At 39.2% G+C, this 16,459-nt stretch overlaps 3 protein-coding genes and 1 non-coding gene across 5 annotated transcripts; 2 read left to right on the plus strand and 2 right to left on the minus strand.

The window, feature by feature from the left end:
- Positions 1–251: 251 nt before the first annotated feature.
- Positions 252–3,921, plus strand: LOC126610559 (PWWP domain-containing protein 3-like). Of its 2 annotated transcripts, none has more exons than XM_050278656.1 (2): positions 252–610; positions 846–3,921. In XM_050278656.1, the coding sequence occupies exon 2, from the start codon at positions 892–894 to the stop codon at positions 3,736–3,738; it is 2,847 nt and encodes a 948-aa protein (XP_050134613.1). In that variant the 5' UTR covers positions 252–610; positions 846–891; the 3' UTR covers positions 3,739–3,921. The 2 variants fall into 2 exon arrangements, with proteins under 2 accessions (XP_050134613.1, XP_050134612.1); XM_050278655.1 differs by having other exon boundaries at positions 253–610; positions 889–3,921.
- A 109-nt stretch (positions 3,922–4,030) lies between these two features.
- LOC126610560 (universal stress protein A-like protein) lies at positions 4,031–6,372 on the minus strand. Its single transcript, XM_050278657.1, has 4 exons — positions 6,030–6,372; positions 4,956–5,077; positions 4,732–4,850; positions 4,031–4,404 (listed from the first exon to the last, which is right to left on the minus strand). The coding sequence occupies exons 1-4, from the start codon at positions 6,355–6,357 to the stop codon at positions 4,296–4,298; spliced, it is 678 nt and encodes a 225-aa protein (XP_050134614.1). The 5' UTR covers positions 6,358–6,372; the 3' UTR covers positions 4,031–4,295.
- A 1,421-nt stretch (positions 6,373–7,793) lies between these two features.
- LOC126610562 (uncharacterized) lies at positions 7,794–12,448 on the minus strand. The gene is made up of 2 exons (XM_050278658.1): positions 12,227–12,448; positions 7,794–8,555 (listed from the first exon to the last, which is right to left on the minus strand). Exon 2 carries the CDS (start codon positions 8,538–8,540, stop codon positions 7,914–7,916), a length of 627 nt encoding a protein of 208 aa, XP_050134615.1. The 5' UTR covers positions 8,541–8,555; positions 12,227–12,448; the 3' UTR covers positions 7,794–7,913.
- Positions 12,449–16,298: 3,850 nt separating this feature from the next.
- LOC126612734 (small nucleolar RNA snoR1) lies at positions 16,299–16,396 on the plus strand. Its single transcript, XR_007619295.1, has one exon. It is a non-coding gene; the product is annotated as a small nucleolar RNA snoR1 (small nucleolar RNA).
- The last annotated feature ends 63 nt before the right edge of the window (positions 16,397–16,459 follow it).

Below are 16,459 nucleotides of genomic sequence, written 5' to 3' on the forward strand. Positions count from 1 at the left end.
AACGACCCAACATGATTAATTCTTCGGATCTTTTTTTTAGGATCTTGAAGATACGTAAATTCGGTTCGTTTATTGTATATTGTGTAGTTAATTTTTGTTAAATAATGTTTATGTTTAATTTTAAATAAAAATATTTGAAATAATTTGTGACGGTATAATATACAATAAACGAACAAAATTAACAAATTTTCGGAATTCTTAGAAAGAGGATTCGATGAGCATCCGGATTCGAAAACGACAACAAAAGCGAAATAGCCGCTTCGTCTCAAGTCTCAACCCCCCACTCTCTCCTTCTCCACTCTCTGAGCTCCCACCACCACCACCGCCTCACGCCAATTTCTCGCCCGTTTTACCGCGATATTTCCCCCCCTTCCATCCGCCATTTCTCTCACTCTCTCTCTCTCTCTCTCACCGTCTCACGTACTAAACGTATTAAAAAAATTTCAAACTTTGAATTCGGATTTTTCTCTTCCGGAAATCAATTCGATTCCGGAAATCCGTATTCTTTTGTTTTCGTAGTTTTTCTCTGACAGAAAAAGAATCGTCTCCGGAGCTTGCGGGTTTTGTTTGATCAACAAAAACAAAAGCTTGAAGCTTTTGGTTTCTTCAGGTAATATAATTTCCCTTTTGTATTATACATATTATGTTTGTATACATTTGTTTATTGTATAATTTATATTAATTCCCGAATTTTCGAGAAAAAAAAAAAGCAAAAACAAAAACCTAAAACCCTAGAATGTGCTGATTTTTACATATTTTTGTATTTTTACATAATTTTGTGTTTTCGTTTTTGGGTTTTGGGTTTTGGGTTTTGTATATGATTTTGGTTGAGCTGTGAAATTAAGGTTTGAGCTTGAGCTTGATTTTCCCGGGAAAATATTTTTCCAGGAAATGGGAATGGTGGGGACGCGATCTACTATATCCCTGGAGGAGGATTTGGGTTCTGCACCTGGACCGGAGAAGCTTGAAGTTCCAGGGGAGAAGACGATCAGGGAAGTTGTGAACGACTCGGGTGGAGGCCGGGCTGGCTCAGGTGGGTCCGGTCGGGGAAGTGCCGGCGGTGGAAGGAGTTTTGGGAACCTGAACGTTGATGTATCTGATGCTGAGGAGGGTTTGGTGAAGCTGAAAGGGAAGGGGAGTGTTGAGAAGTTGGAGTCGGTTTTGAGGAACGAGAAGAAGGCGGTGAGTGGCGGTGCTGAGGCGGAGAGTGGAGGGAAAGGAAGAGGGGTTGGAGAAAATGGGGGTTCTTTGGGTGGGATTGGAGAAGGCCCGGATGGGACTAAGACTCGTGAGGCCGGGACTGATGTGAACGGAGGAGGGATTGAAGAGAATGGGAGCTGTTTGGATGGGATTGGAGAAGACCCGGATGGGAAAACTGATGAGATTACTGAGGACATGGATGATGAGGGACATGAGTTTCTTGTTGGGGATTTCGTGTGGGGAAAGATTAAGAGCCATCCGTGGTGGCCTGCACAAATTTGTGATCCTTCGGACGCTTCGGAGTATGCCCTGAAATTGAAGGCGAAAGACAGGCTCCTGGTGGCGTATTTTGGGGACGGAACATTTGCTTGGTGCAATTCTTCGCAGCTGAAACCGTTTGAGGAGGATTTTAGGAAGATGTCTCGGCAGAGTAGCTCGAAGGCATTTGTTAATGCTGTGCAGCAGGCTGTGGATGAGGTTGGAAGGCTTGTGAGGTTGAAGATGAGTTGTATATGTGTAAAGGAAGAGTTCCCAGGTGAGGTTGGTCGGCCGTTGGCAGTAAATGCCGGAATTAAGGAAGGAGTTCGTGTGCCAGAAGGCAGGGTTGGGAAGCTGTTGGATCGTGTTTCTGAGCCTGCAGAGCTTCTTGCTGAGTTGAAACGTGTTGCAGAAGTTATGTCCATGTCTAGTGAGCTTGAGCTGAATGCTTTAAAGAGTTGGTTGTCTGCATTTTATTGTTCAAAAGGAGGCTATCGATTGCCTGTTTTCGTCGAAGCGCAGTCAGTTCCTGGTCTCGAGGATGATTGGAGGGAGGTGGATGTCCCGGTCCGAGGGCCATTCGAAGACTGGTTTTCTTCTCCCAGAAAAACAGGACAAACTGATCAACCTTTAAACGAAAGCTCAGCTCAAGGTTTAGAGAATAGGCAACACCAAAGAAGGAAGCAGAAGAGCATTGCTGATCTTATGGAAGAAGACGATGATATTCAGGCGGAAACTAAGGAAGGAGCAACCTCAGAGAAAGCAGGGGCATCATCTGGACGGAACAAGCGGAAAGGTGGCGAGAATCATAGTGAGAGTAATTTGACTTCTGAATCCGGAAAGAGAAGGGCCAAGCTTTCAAAGACGCCAACAAGCTCGCATATGAAAAAACTTTCAAGTGTTGAAAATGGTGCTAGTGAAACTAAGAACGGTGTCTTAACAAGGAGCAGGAAGAAGGATGAACGTATTGCAATTGATGGCAATGGTGGCGAGACCAAAGAAGAAGCTGGCGATAGTCCTGTTTCAAGAGACGAGGAATTGCGCAGTGGCGGTTCACAAACTGACATGAAAGACCAAATTGATCACCCCTCTTCGACAAGAGAGAGGAAAAGGAGCAAGTACTTGTCCCCTCCCTTCATAAATCTAAGGACCGGAAAAAGGAGTCTAGACATAGAAGTAGAATCTCCGAAAGTTTCTAATGACAACCTTGTTGGGTCACCGAAGATGCTGAGTCCTTCCGCGGAGACATTACAGAAGAAAGACTCTACAGAACTTACTGGGAATGAGATAATTGGTGGCTCGAGTTCGAAAAAACCATCAGAAGATGAGAAGAGCATTGATCCGATGAAAGCTAATGTATCTACTCATAAAGTGCTATTTGGACTCCGCTCTGCAGCTGTTAATCCATCATCTCGAGTAGAAAAGAAATCCTTTAAGATTGTTGGGGATTTCATGTCCATATTCAGAGACTCGATTTATCGCAATGGCTCCAACTACGAACTGTACAAGAAGAAGCAACCTCATAAGAAGAGAAAGAAGTTAGAATCTGAACCTGGCTCAATGGGGAAAGACCGAAATCAGATCACAGAAAAGCTGCCCGAAACTGAATCTGGGAAGAAGAGAAGCAAGAAGAGCAGCGAGACAAAGTCCGATAAGTCTACACAAAAGCAAGCTACTGAGACATCAGGTTCAGAGCCTGGTAAGCGAAAATCAAAGAGTGCGTCTGGAACTTCGGATTTGAAGAAAAGGCGTATGAAGACCGATGAAACAGCTTCACCTGCATCCCTTTTTGTGACATTTGGCCCCGGGTCCTCTCTCCCCACAAAATCCGATCTTATCAAGATTTATGGTAAATTCGGAGAGCTGAACGAAACAGAAACAGAGATGTTCTACACCAATTTCTGCGCTCGGGTTTCCTTTGTAAAATTTGCCGATGCACAAGAGGCCTTCGACCATTCGCAAAATGACAGTCCGTTTGGAGCTGCCAATGTCACTTTCCGGCTTCATAACCTGGCAGCTGCTTCGAAGCTTCGCGAGCTGAGTGAAATATCCAATTCCGCTCCTGCTAAGAAGTCCAGGGGCAAGACCAGAACCCAGGCATTAGCTTCGCAGCCACCCGCCGCGGTTGGTGAGGCGTCACAAGTCGACTTAATCAAGCGGAAACTGGAGGGGATGACCTCAATGCTGGATGATTCAACCGGCCAAGTGTCGGAAGTGACGAAATCGAAACTGGAGAGCGAGATAAAGGAGCTGTTGGGGACGGTAAGCACGATGGTCTAATCGTCGTCGTAGATGGGTTTCTCTGCTAGGGTAATTTGAACCTTTTGTTTCTGCACACAATCCCCAGTCATGTGATATAGTTAGTGAGCGAGTGCGTAAGCAGGCGAAGTTAGTATATCTCTATGTAACTAGTTGCTTCGACCTATAAATATAGAGATCAAAAGGAGTTATGTTTGATGTAAATTTCAGTTTTCTTCTGTGTCTTCCGAACGGAACGACGCGAAACTTCCGAGGAGACGCAGAAGCAACATGGATAATGTTTCAAGGATGAACAAGTATGGCAAAGAGAAAAGAGTGTTAAGCCGTATAATAGATGAAGAACAAGAAAGCTCGAAAACGAGCCCCCAAACAGATTGCGGTACAACACGAACTGCTACTCAAGTTTCATCGTACATATTAGTGTAACTCCCTCTGCGTATGATTTGGAAGAATTTAAATTCACACGACAGAAGCAACACATTTAATTTGTTCCCGGTTGGTTTTTAGGTACAAGGGTCTGGTGTCGGAAGAGTGTATTGACGGAACAAGGAAACAGAGAATACACATTCCGATGATACTCAGTCATCGACGGGATCCTGGGGTGTTTCCTCTGCGCTGCGCTTGATTGTGATGACAGGGCACTCAGCGTGCTTCACGCAGAACTCGCTCACAGTCCCAACAAAAACTCTGCACATAAAAGAGAGAAGGGAAATTCTATTAGTGAATTGGACAGCCTTATTATCTAGGGAACTTTAACGAAAAGCTCCAAGTACTATTCATTTTAACGACAAACTACATTTTTACACTAAAAAGTCAATCCTGGTTCCATTCACTTTACCCTTTATTTTGTCTTTATCATCAAAACTCAAGTTTTCAAGTCATTTTCATTAGTTTTCCTTATTATCTACGATAGGCATATAACCCAATTACCTGCTAGTTTCAAAAGACGCAAGAAAAGGACGTCTGCAATATAAGAAGGCTAGGAACAGTCGATATTAAGGTAAGGACTTATACCTCTGGAAAGGTCCAAGCCCCCGACAGCCCACCACCAGAAAGTCTGGCCGGACACGCTTCACCTCACGGCAGATTACTTCCTTGGCATCCCCTCTTTTGATCCATGCTTCACAAGCAACCTACGATAATTCCAATATGTAGATGTTATCTTAAAGTACAACTCAGTATTCTTCGGATGGAATTATTTATAGTTGCCCTCCATCCCAAAACACAGAAGTCCGTACCCCAATTGCATGACATCTGTCAACGAAGAACTCCAGCAGATGAAGCCCTCTGGTGCGGTCTCTCTCCTTCATGTTTTTAAAATCCTCCGGCGATGCATAGACACTGTCCATGTCATCAAAACCTATTATAGAACGAGGGCAAAACATATTATTATCGTAACAATTAGTTGCCAGCTAATGCATAGCGACGAAGATGGGTTAAAATCACATCATTACTAAGAAAGAAAAAAGCTCGGAGGGGTTTTCGGACAATCAAAATGAAGTGTTAAGCACGCTCAAATCAACAAGAATAAACAGAAGCTCAGTTAAATATAACTGGACCATATGTAAAGTGATTGACATTGTTCATACAACAATGAACTCATATCAATTCGGGATCATAATTTCTCTATGCTATGCTCACAGTTGATACTAGAACCGCATCGACAACAATTATGATCATGATCATGATCACGATGTTTGGGTCACACAATGCCTTTTGACACGACGAGAAAATACATGAAGCACGCTATACTCAAACAGAAATGAAGTCACCCTATCAAAGCAAACATAGAGATACAACCATAAACAAAGTAAAATTGCACAGAAAATGGTCAGATCTCGTAATCAAACTCAAAATTGAAAGTCAATGTGTAAATATTCGCCACTTAAACGAACTAGAAAATCGACTATAAAAAATGAAGGAAGTGATCAGACTACTAAAATGCTATCAAGTTCTCCCGTTCGGTACCAAATTCTACTGAAAATTGCTTAATTACGCAGCAGATTAGATCTAATCAACAATCATCGCCTATTAATTTCACTTTACAAACCAAATGACACTGACAAATTACTCATAGCGAAGCCAATTTAGTACTCTCACACAATCTGCGGTCCCCTAACCCTCCTGATCCAATTATTTCACTTATTTCACTAATTTCCAGTAGAAAATTACAGTTACGCTTTCAATTTCCTTATCCTTTCATTTTCTATTCAAATTCCTCCGTTTTCTCGGCAACCAAACAGAGCACAAGCACAATTACAAAATCGAAAATCACAAAAGTAATAACAGAAAGATAGAGCGAGAGAGATGACCGTCTTCATCGGGGACTTGGACGTGCAGGAACTGGAGCTTGAAACCACTGGTGTTGGAGCGCACGATCTTCTGGAGCGTCCACTCGAACGCCTTCCTGCTGCTGATGGAGGCGTGCGGGTAGCCCTTGATGGTCGACTCGTTCACTGCCAGCATTATCCGAGTTGGCTCGCTTGCCATCTTCGCTTCGCTCACGACACTGAGTCGACTCGCTTGCTGATTCGAACTTTCTGGAACCACAGTACTCTCTCTCTCTCTGATGAAGGCGGTAACAGAAGGATGACTTGCTTCGTTTTGTGGGTTCGCAGCCGTAGGCCCGATTAAGCACATCGCGCATCTAGGCGTAGGATAGGGCATATCCAATAGAAGGGTGCTAACCTACGCTGTTCAGTTACTGACAGTGTGCCACGCGGCAGTATATAAAAGCGTGTGTCATGCCATGGTTTGCCAAAAATCAACCGGATCCCCTCCTTAGAAGGCTCTGAGCAAAGTATCCGGACCGTTGAAATTTGATTCAACGATCGTAATTATTATAACTTTAAAAAAGTTATGTTTGTAACCGTTGTATCAAATTTCAATGGCATGAATCATTTGCTCAGGAGAGTATCCGGTTCCTGCCAAAAATTGGCGGGGTGTGAAGAGTCTTTATCATCTAATTGAGTCATTTAAGGTCTAAACGTGGTTAATTACTCTATCGCCATTGTATTTTTTTTTTCTTTTATGTTCTTCAATTTTTTTTTCAATTGACTAATTCAATCATTCAATATTGACAAGTATGTGGATAAATTTACCATCAACATATCACTTATATAAATAATATTATCGATACTTTAATTACATAATTATTTACTTATTTGTGAACATAAGTTTATGTGGCAAGTAACTGATGACATGACAGCAACTTATTGAAAACACCACCAAACGGCCTCTCCTTAAGTGAATAAACAATGTCTTGTTTAAGGTTGTGGTTATTCGTGTGATTTAGCCAAAATCTTTTTCTTTAAAATAGAATACCACTAACTTATTTTGTTTTTTTTTCTAATCTATGGTATATCCTTTTCCATCCCGAGAGATTTTTTCAGTGTGTTCAAAACACAAGACATAACATTATATGTCATAATATAATTGAAGAGATACTTAAAAAAAAAACTCTTTTAATTGTATAATAACATTTGATGTTCTTCTCTCATTCCAATCGCACCGAAAAATCTTTCTCAATCCCACCAAATGTTACATTGACAAATGTAACATTTCATTACCGCCAATGCTACCGACGTCGGGTTGTTCATTTCTCAACTTAACTCATGATTTGAAAAGATTAATGGTGTATGTTCACAGGTGATACTGATAGCAACCCCTTGCAACAAACAAAAATGTGAATATTAATGAGAGTAATTAAAAGGATGGTTATCTTAATTTTCTTGAAAAGGTCAACCAACTCCCAGTTTTCTCTTGCTCTCGTGCTGCCCCCTGTCACTCTTCCACTGCCACAAACTCTCCTATTTCCTCACTCACTCTCCGTCTCCAAAACTTCTCCATTTTTTATGATTTATAATTCGTCTACGTGGTGAAATTTTAAATATGTAGAGAATTGTTCCGTATAATAATTGTTATAATACAAGTGGTTAAATACTTATATAAAAAATTTCAATCATTTATATTATATTTTTCACACCTGCAGTTTCTTCTCCTCCTACGCATTCTTTATTTTCGCCTATTAATTCCCCTGCGATATATTCAATTGTAACGCTAACAAAAGATTTGAGTGCAGAACGAGAAAATGAGACTGCGTAAATCATTTCTCTTCTGTAAATAAGAAACAATTAAACAGAAAGCAAAATTGAATACAAATTAAATTACATTACACAAACAATTATCGTATACAATTAATTTACGTTCCCTAGTTGCCCCTTATTACCCAGAGATTGAATACCAGTAAAGGAAACTCTCCCAAAACCCAGGTGTCCAATCTGGTACAACTCTAACCACACCCTCTCCGCCTCCAGCCTCGCACCGCCGCACTCCGTTTCCTCCTCGCCGTACCCGCCGCGCCGTGAAACCTCAGGCTGTTTCCTCTCCTCCTCCCCTCTCTCCACCACCCACTCAATCCCGCTTTTACTACTCCCACCCCCCTTGCATTTTCTCCTCTTGTTTTCCCGCTTCTGCCCCTTCTTTTTCCCCAATCCCAGACACTTCCTCCCCACCATCCACGGCACTTTAACGAACGCCAGGGTCAGAAAGTTCACCACGGCGCAGGGGCAGCAGCAGAGCGCCACGCAGTCCGCGATCAACGTACCGCTGCATGACTTGCAGTACCTCCCCGTGCACTCTATCCGGTCCCCCACGGCGTCGTCCGCGGCGTACCGGCTCTTCCGCGCGGGTGTCGTGGTGTGTCCCGCGGATGACGTGTGACATGCTCCGCGATGGTCGGACGACTCGGACGATGACGACGAAGACGACGACGAACTGCCGTGGTGGTTACGTAACGCCCGAGGCGGGTTATTGTCGTCCATCGGATTTTATCTAACCTGCAAAAGATGAGAGATTTTGTAAATTTCAACGGTGATGCGGGAGGAGCGTAGATTTTGATCCCGAGTTTCTGGGGAGGGGTTTTTCCTACATGTTTATGCTTTATACTGGGACGTGGGAGGAGGGAGACGCAAAGATATTATTTTCTTTCATGCATTTTTATCTTGGTAAATACAAAAGGGCAAAATGGTCCATAAACATAATGTAAGGCATCGTAGTTCAATAATATAATGTAAAACATTCATACCAACTTCCCAGCACACTGAAAATTTTTTCCATGTCGTGACGGAAATTATGGGTAAAATTTATATGCAAAAGGGGTAAAAGATGTACAAAATGTTTATTGACTAGTTTTGGCAGATGAAACCAAAGCGTTTGAATGACAAATGTGCCTCATTAACATGGATTTTCATGTGAGATGACAGGCATAGTGAATGAGCCAGTTCAGTATTACTTCATTCGTGGGGCAGAGATTTGAGGGTTAAAACTTTTCGACGTGAGTCGGAAAATTTGAGTCTTAAATTTAAACGTCGAGTTTAACGGATCTTTAGTTCTTATAATAAGGAATGTTTATTAAAATTGCCTATTAGAACAATAGTGTTATTGGGTTTTTCATAGTAACCAAACTCACACCGTAAGATGACATGAGAGATGGAATCAAATTCAGACAACCCGATTCCTATATATGCTTGTTGTGAAAAACGTAAGGGGCAAATTGGTAGATGGAGTGGTAGTGGTGACAGACAGAAGGGCACATATAGACTGATAGTGCAGCGCAGTAAGAATTAGGGTTTTTGGTTGAATGAATGCATGGAAAGAGGTTAAAAGGCAAGGTAGAAAATGGAAAGGGGAGGAAAAAAAGTTAAAACCTGAGTTTATGAATAAGTTTCCCTCAATGTGTTTTCGTGAGACAAATGATCTCTTCGTGTCTCAGCTTTCTTACAATTTATGTTTTGTCCTATCTTTCCATTCACCTTCCACCAATCAGTTTAATTTTTGTCTAAATATAATAACTTTTTCCTACCACACCAACTTTTACGAGTTGAGATCTTCTTCGGATTTCTGTGTCCAGAGTCCAAAGAGTAGAAGATTTGGGCCGTTGAAGAGAGAGAGAAATCCGGAATTTTAGTTTGTGTGAGGTGAACCAGCTAAATTGACTAACGAGAATCATATTATTTAAAATGAGTGATTCGGATTTTTGAGTCCGTCAACTCCAGACACAGTGATCTAGAGAGGATCTCAATTCAACTTCTACATTAAATTTATTATCTATTTTACAAAAGATGAGATATTTATCTGGTTTCCTTGTATAGCCAAGTTTGAATTTACCACGACTAGAAGGGTCGCAAGTATTTAATCTTATAAAACAGTTAAAATTATAATAGTTTAGGTTTGATAATTAAACTAGGTCCCTTAACGTCGTACCCTATTATAAGTTGTTTTTCTTTCTTTTTTAAAAGCGGTATTTATTAAAACTTTAACAATACATCTAAGAGGTCCAAAAAACACACATAAGAACATTACTATGAAAACAATAATATCAAAAATTTAAAGTAAAGTAGACAAAAATCGCAAAATGAACATTATTTCAAGCTCTAAAACGAAGAAAATTTTTAGTATGTTCGGAACACGGGTTGGTATATTATAGTCATTATACAATATGAGAAAAGTTTTTTTTTCAAGTATCTCTCCAATTGTATAATAACATGTAACATATCCCTCGTTTTCGAAAATCTCTCCTAAAACATGCCAAAAGTCATGTGAAAAAGCAAATGGAGGTCTCTCTTTATCCAAAAAAGACAATTAGATAAAATTGAATAACTTTTGTCAGAGTGTAATTCGATAGGAAATGTTACCAGAAAATTGATGCTATGAGTTTGATATATACTGAAAACTATACTTGATTGTCTTAATGCACTGTCAAAATCAACACACATCAATTGCACGAGATCCAGATTGTAGATTTGGGGGAAAAGGTATGAATTGAGATCCTCCTCGGATTTGTGTCTGGAATCCAAAAACTTAGATAAGTTATTTTAAATTATGTGGTTCCTATTAGCCCATCTTTTTGACTCACATCATTCAAATCAAGGGTTCAAATCTCTCTTTATTCAACGACTTGGATCTTCAATTCCCTTATCTCCGGACACAAAGATCCAAAGAAGATCTCGATTAAAAAAATATTACCATTGTTGAAGCATTTATCAAATCTCGTGTTCTAATAAAATATTGTCAATGTGCTACCAATTTTTAAGTTCTGATCCATGGAAGTTCACATGGGGCCTATTCGCCTAAGATACAACCATGATTGAAAAAAAAAAATATTTAAAAATACAGACACACAAAACTGATTACATTAACTCTGCATTAATACAAATAAATTCTAAAGTTGTATCAGTAATGTAACATTTATTTTATTAAAAAATGTATCAGCAATGCATAATCTAGTTTCATCCATCCCAATTGTCAGGTCTAGAAAGCAGAAAGAATCATTTTGAAAGAAACGACATTAAATTTGGGAAAGATTCCAATGCGAAAACCAAAAACGATGAGATGGGAATTTGCAGTTTTGGGTTGTTGACTGAGGCAAAAGAGGATTAAAAAACTAATAATAATTAATTAAAACATGGAAAAGAACAATGGCATGAAATTAAAGTCATTAATCAAATTTAGAAAAAGAAAGTATCACAATCATACATATATAGTATATAGATATAAAAAACGGTGGATCTGAACTAATCGTTTGTTTGACTGATCACATGTGAGAAACTAGACTGTGAACTGAGAAATTTTTTTTATTGTGTTGGGAATACAGTCTGGTACACAAAATATATTGATACAATTAGTTTAAATTTCTTTGTCAAATTTTTAACTAATTATATTATTATATATAGTGTACTGAGGCGTGTTCCGACACACTGAAAAATCTTTTAAGAACTAAGGGAGATGCATGTCCTAGTCATTAGTAGCCAAATGAAAAACCTTTTGATTATTTCATTATTTGGCGATAATATTTTGTCTAGTGATTTTTTTTAATCGCAATTGGATGTTTAAAACTCATTTCAATTAAAGTGTAACTTTCAATGATGACTTCAAAAATGATCGTTCTAAATCATGGATAATATTTGTGCTGTAGACTTGAATAAGCAGTTAGCGACGTATAAACTTATTAACTGATTAACGATTTAATAGTAGCATGTATAAAGTGAGTGTATATATGAACAGTAAAATCCCCCTCAAATTCCAATCACTCGTTGTATTACGACATTTGTTGTATCGTATTTCAGTACACTGATAAATTTCTCCTTCACAAGCTTATGGATTTAAATAAAAAGGTTAAACATGAGTGGGACCCATCCGCAGTAAATCAGCCAATCGCCAATTGAGCAATTATAAAAGGTAATTCGATTGAGTGAAAAAAAATCACTCGCTAAGAAGCACAGCAAATCATATATCACATCAGATCAATGGCTTGCAGTTGCATGAATTGTCTAGCAATATGTGATCTACATTCCACATTTTTTTCTCCTCATTCGAGTTCGAGCGATAGTCTAATCTAATCTACACTACGATGCGCGTGTTTATACAGACATTTGTATTCTAAACTACGGGAAAATGAATGAATGAGAGCAGTAATGCAAATGTGTATAAAGTGAAAGAAAGAACTGACCTGGAGAAGCAAGATCAAATCAAAGGTTGAGATTTAAGTCAAAGGATGTGATCTTGGGTCGACTCTGGATGATGAGAAAGCTCGATCGTTGGAATACAAAGCGAAATGGGTAATGAAAGATGAACAAGTTGGAAGTTCGATCTGATCGCAAATGCCCAGATTGTATATATTTCCACCGCTTGTTTATTATCTCTGCAAGCAGAAGAACGAATCACTGAACTCTCTTTCTCTCTCTAGCTCTCTCCCGGTTGTTTATGTAACATCGATCTGCTAGCAGAAGAAATAGAATCAATCAACTCTCTCTCTCTCTCTCTTTCTCTCTCTCTAGCTCTCGAGAAATTTTTAGTTGTAACGGAAACACAAATGGTACATTACGTGTTTTAATAAAAGCGGTGATAAATTTTATTTTTTAAGTTATTAACTTTTTAGCATAAATCTCCTATCATTTGTATAGTGACACGTGATATATCCCTTGTATCAATCATACTCAAAAATCTTTCTAGCTCTCTCTGAGTCTGTGCTACTTTAATCTATTGTTTACTGACTTGTAAAACTTTGTTAATGAAAGCAAAAGATTTTCTTATATAAAACTCTGCAGAGAGAGAGAGAGAGAGAGAGAGAGAGAGAGAGAGAGAGGGTGAATGAATGAGGGAGAGTTGAGAGAATGATGTGAGAGAGAGAGAGTGAGCGCATTGGCGTTGGTTTTCATGAGTACCGATGACAGCGAATATAGGGAACTGTTCCTCATCTACCCTGCTCTTTTTCCACTCTTCCTCCTCCATCCTGCTCTCTGCTGCTGCCCTAAACCTATCCGTTTATTTCTCCGTTACCGTCAGTTTGGGATGGCTTCGTAAAAAAAGAGTAAATTGGAGCAATGATCTTTTAAATAAATATCTATTACCATTGGTCCCTTAATTCATCAAAATATGTAGCTATAGTTTTTTTCGTCAACTTCGTTAAAATTTTGTTAAAATAAGTTATGTTTGAATGATTATTGCTACAATTGGGGTCCCTCAACTAATCAAAATGTGTAGCTATAGTCATTTTTGTCACCTTCGTCAAATTTTTTTCAAAATGAGTTATGTTGGAAAGATCATTGTTACAATTGGGTTAAAGTTTTAGGGACTATTGCTCCAATTGAGTTAAAGTTAAGAGACTATTTCTCCAGTTGGATTAAAGTTGAGGGACCAACGGTAATGAATTTTTAATTGAGGAACCATTTCTCCAGTTAGGTTAAAGTTAAAGGATCATTGCTACAATTTACTCTTAAAATACACTTTTGCTTGTAATCAATTCTACCAGAAATGTTTTTGTCAATAACACGTCAAGTCTAGTTGCTTCTTGCACCCAAAAATCCTTTTCAAACTTCTAGTTCTAAACCTTTTTAGAAATCGTTTGAGATTGTTTCTTATAAAATATAAAGGTTTTAAGGTTAAATTTGAAAATCCCTAATTTCAGCAATTTTATGAAAAGTGTTTTTGCTAGAGTGATTTACTTTTGAAATTCAATCGAATAGATTTGTTACTATTGCTTGCAAACCATGATTCAATTTGTAAACTTTTAACTTGGTTAATTAAACAATTAAATAGGGATTACAAATATTTTTAACCAGCATATGGATATGGTTCTCAATTTTCAAGCAGGACCTTGTAAGCTGTCACACGACCCACCACCCACATGTATATTACTAAATTGTTACTTTAAATTATTATTTTTTTGTTACAAAAAGTTTAGAGGGAGGGAGGCTACCTATTCTATTCCAGGATCAAGGCATAACATAAGTCTCTTTGAGAACTTACATAAAAGCTCTTAGCTCATTATTTTGGTTTTCACAGATCGTGCACTAAGAGAGATTGACGACAATAGAACTTAAATCTAAGCCTTGGTCTCAGCTCAACCGACCATCGTTGACAGTTGATACTCAATTCATTTTATCAAAGAAATAATAATCTTCATATTTTGTTGAAATAAATAAACAGTAATCATGAGCAGCACAATGCATGACGAGAATATTGCCATGCATGCATCTCTCCCTGCCATCTGCATCTCTATGTCCGGCTCGGTTGGGTTGGGTTGGGTTGACTCAGGTGGTCACGCGTCCTTGAATCTCCTTTTTCGTAATCTTTGCATATCTCTGTTGCCGGCCATTTCGATCAAATTCTGGTCTGTTTTTCTAAACTAATTAACATTTTAACAACCATATCTGCTTCTGTATTGTCGCTAATCTAAATAAAAGCTGACGGCGGTCACCGGCCTCAAATTAGAAAAAAAAGGATTTAATGGGTGGAAAAAAGCTGCATGAAAAACGTTCATGGGGGCATTTTCGTTGGTAATTTGGTAAGAGGAGAAGGCAAAGCTCTGAAGGACAATCCACAGGGAAAAAACTGATATAACTCAGTATGAATCAAAATTTGTATTTATATGTATGTGTATCATGTGCAAGGGTAAAATGTTCTTTTAAGACGTTGAAACGTGAGCGCTCGAGAATAAAGCAGCCAATATATATATATATATATTTTTTTGTGTGTTGTTGTTATGTTCATTCACCTGCCTTATTTTCACCCACCATGTAATTAAAATATATATGACAAATCATATTCTATTTTTCACTCACCATGTAATTAAAATATGTGATAAATTAATATAAGCTTTGTGGGACCGTGTAAGAGCAAGTTCACTCATTTAGGGAGGGCAAGGTCAAGACAGTAAACTTGCCCTTACTTTTTACTTTGAATAGTATTTATCTTTATGCAACTCCATCCGTTGAACAAGATTAAGGACAAGGGCGATACTATTCACAAATATACGTATATTTTTTATGCTTTATTGGTCTTGTCCTTATCGTTCTAACTTGATTTCATATAGAGTTTGACAGTGGGAGAGAAGCTACAAGTCTTGATTTTGCCTATTTTGAATGCTTCTCCACAAGAATATAAACTTCAAATTCAAACATTGGTATTTAAAACTACAAATTGATTTAGATAGGACTATTTTTGAACTTCCATATAGAGATGAGCAAGTCAAGGGAGAACCACTTGCTGGTACTTGTCCCACATCGACCCAATATCGGTACATAGATATAAAGCGTAATATACCATGCACAAGCCTAAGTCATTGCCTACTGTTGGAAATCTCTTTCTAGATTAGTTTTGTAGTCACCGGACCCACTTGCTGACGTCATGATGACGTCGCCCATTGCCAGCGAGCTCAAGGTCGAGCATATGTTGCCCGGGCTTTTAGGCAGGCTTCACACGGCCCACCACTTGCCCTCTTATTCTTAGACCACCGAAAGTGGTTTTTTGAGATTAAAGGGCATGTTGAGGGCCCTGCTCAAGGTCGGACATATGTTGCCCGATCTATTAGGCGGGCTTCACACGGCCCACCACTTGCCTTCTTTTTCTTAGACCACCGAAAGTGTTTTTTTTGGGATTAAAGGGCATGTTTAAGGCCCTGCTCAAGGTCAGACATGTTGCTCGATCTTTTAGGCAGGCTTCACACGGCCCACCACTTGCCCCCTTTTTCTTAGACCGCCGAAAGTGGTTTTTTTGGGATTAAATGGCATGTTTAGGGCCTTGCTCAAGGTCGGACATATATTGCCCGATCTTTTAAGCAGGCTTCACACGGCCCACCATTTGCCCTCTTCTTCATTTGACCGCTTGAAGTGATTTTTGGGATTAAAGGGCACATTTAGGGCCCTTACCGACACCAACGTGTGGACATGCTCTAAAAACTCTCTTTTTATGATAGTTTCTCCTTCTTCGGTTAGATTAGCTAAGGAGGCATAGGCCCATAGAAAATTGGCTGAATTTGCTAATAAGACAGGGTAGTCCGCTGTCCAATAACATCAACTGTGGGCTCATAAGAGGTGTAAACCCTAAAGGCCCAGAAAGAACAGCTTATAAAACCCCGCAACCAAAGGCATCACAAACCGAAAACCCTAACCCCTGACCTCCACATCGCAGCTCTTTCGCCGCCTCTGTTCGCAGCCCTTTCTTCTTCTTCTTCTTCTTAATTTTTGTTTGAATATTTGTTGAATTTTGTTGATCGAAGATGTGTATGTGTAAATTTAGATGGCAACGATGAAGAGTGCTTTAAATTTCTGACACCTCTTGTATGAGAAGTGCCTGTAAAAGGGCTCTTCGCTGAGCACTGTTAGCAACTCTCTGAGCCTCCCTCTTCCCCCTTTCTCTTTTTTTTTTCTTCCTTTTATTTGCTCGAAATTTATTTTTAATT

The sequence above is a fragment of the Malus sylvestris genome, chromosome 17, assembly GCF_916048215.2.
Source record: "Malus sylvestris chromosome 17, drMalSylv7.2, whole genome shotgun sequence".
Taxonomy (NCBI): Eukaryota; Viridiplantae; Streptophyta; class Magnoliopsida; order Rosales; family Rosaceae; genus Malus; species Malus sylvestris.

What these genes read in the sequence shown, in the direction of transcription:
- LOC126610559 (XM_050278656.1), top strand. Translation starts at nt 892, where the DNA reads ATGGGAATGGTGGGGACGCGATCTACTATATCCCTGGAGGAGGATTTG.
- LOC126610560 (XM_050278657.1), bottom strand. Translation starts at nt 6,357, where the DNA reads ATGTGCTTAATCGGGCCTACGGCTGCGAACCCACAAAACGAAGCAAGT. An exon ending in ACAGATGTCATGCAATTGGG is followed by an intron (nt 4,851 to 4,955) that starts GTACGGACTTCT and finishes GAATTATCGTAG; the next exon opens with GTTGCTTGTGAAGCATGGAT. An exon ending in GGGCTTGGACCTTTCCAGAG is followed by an intron (nt 4,405 to 4,731) that starts GTATAAGTCCTT and finishes TTTTATGTGCAG; the next exon opens with AGTTTTTGTTGGGACTGTGA.
- LOC126610562 (XM_050278658.1), bottom strand. Translation starts at nt 8,540, where the DNA reads ATGGACGACAATAACCCGCCTCGGGCGTTACGTAACCACCACGGCAGT.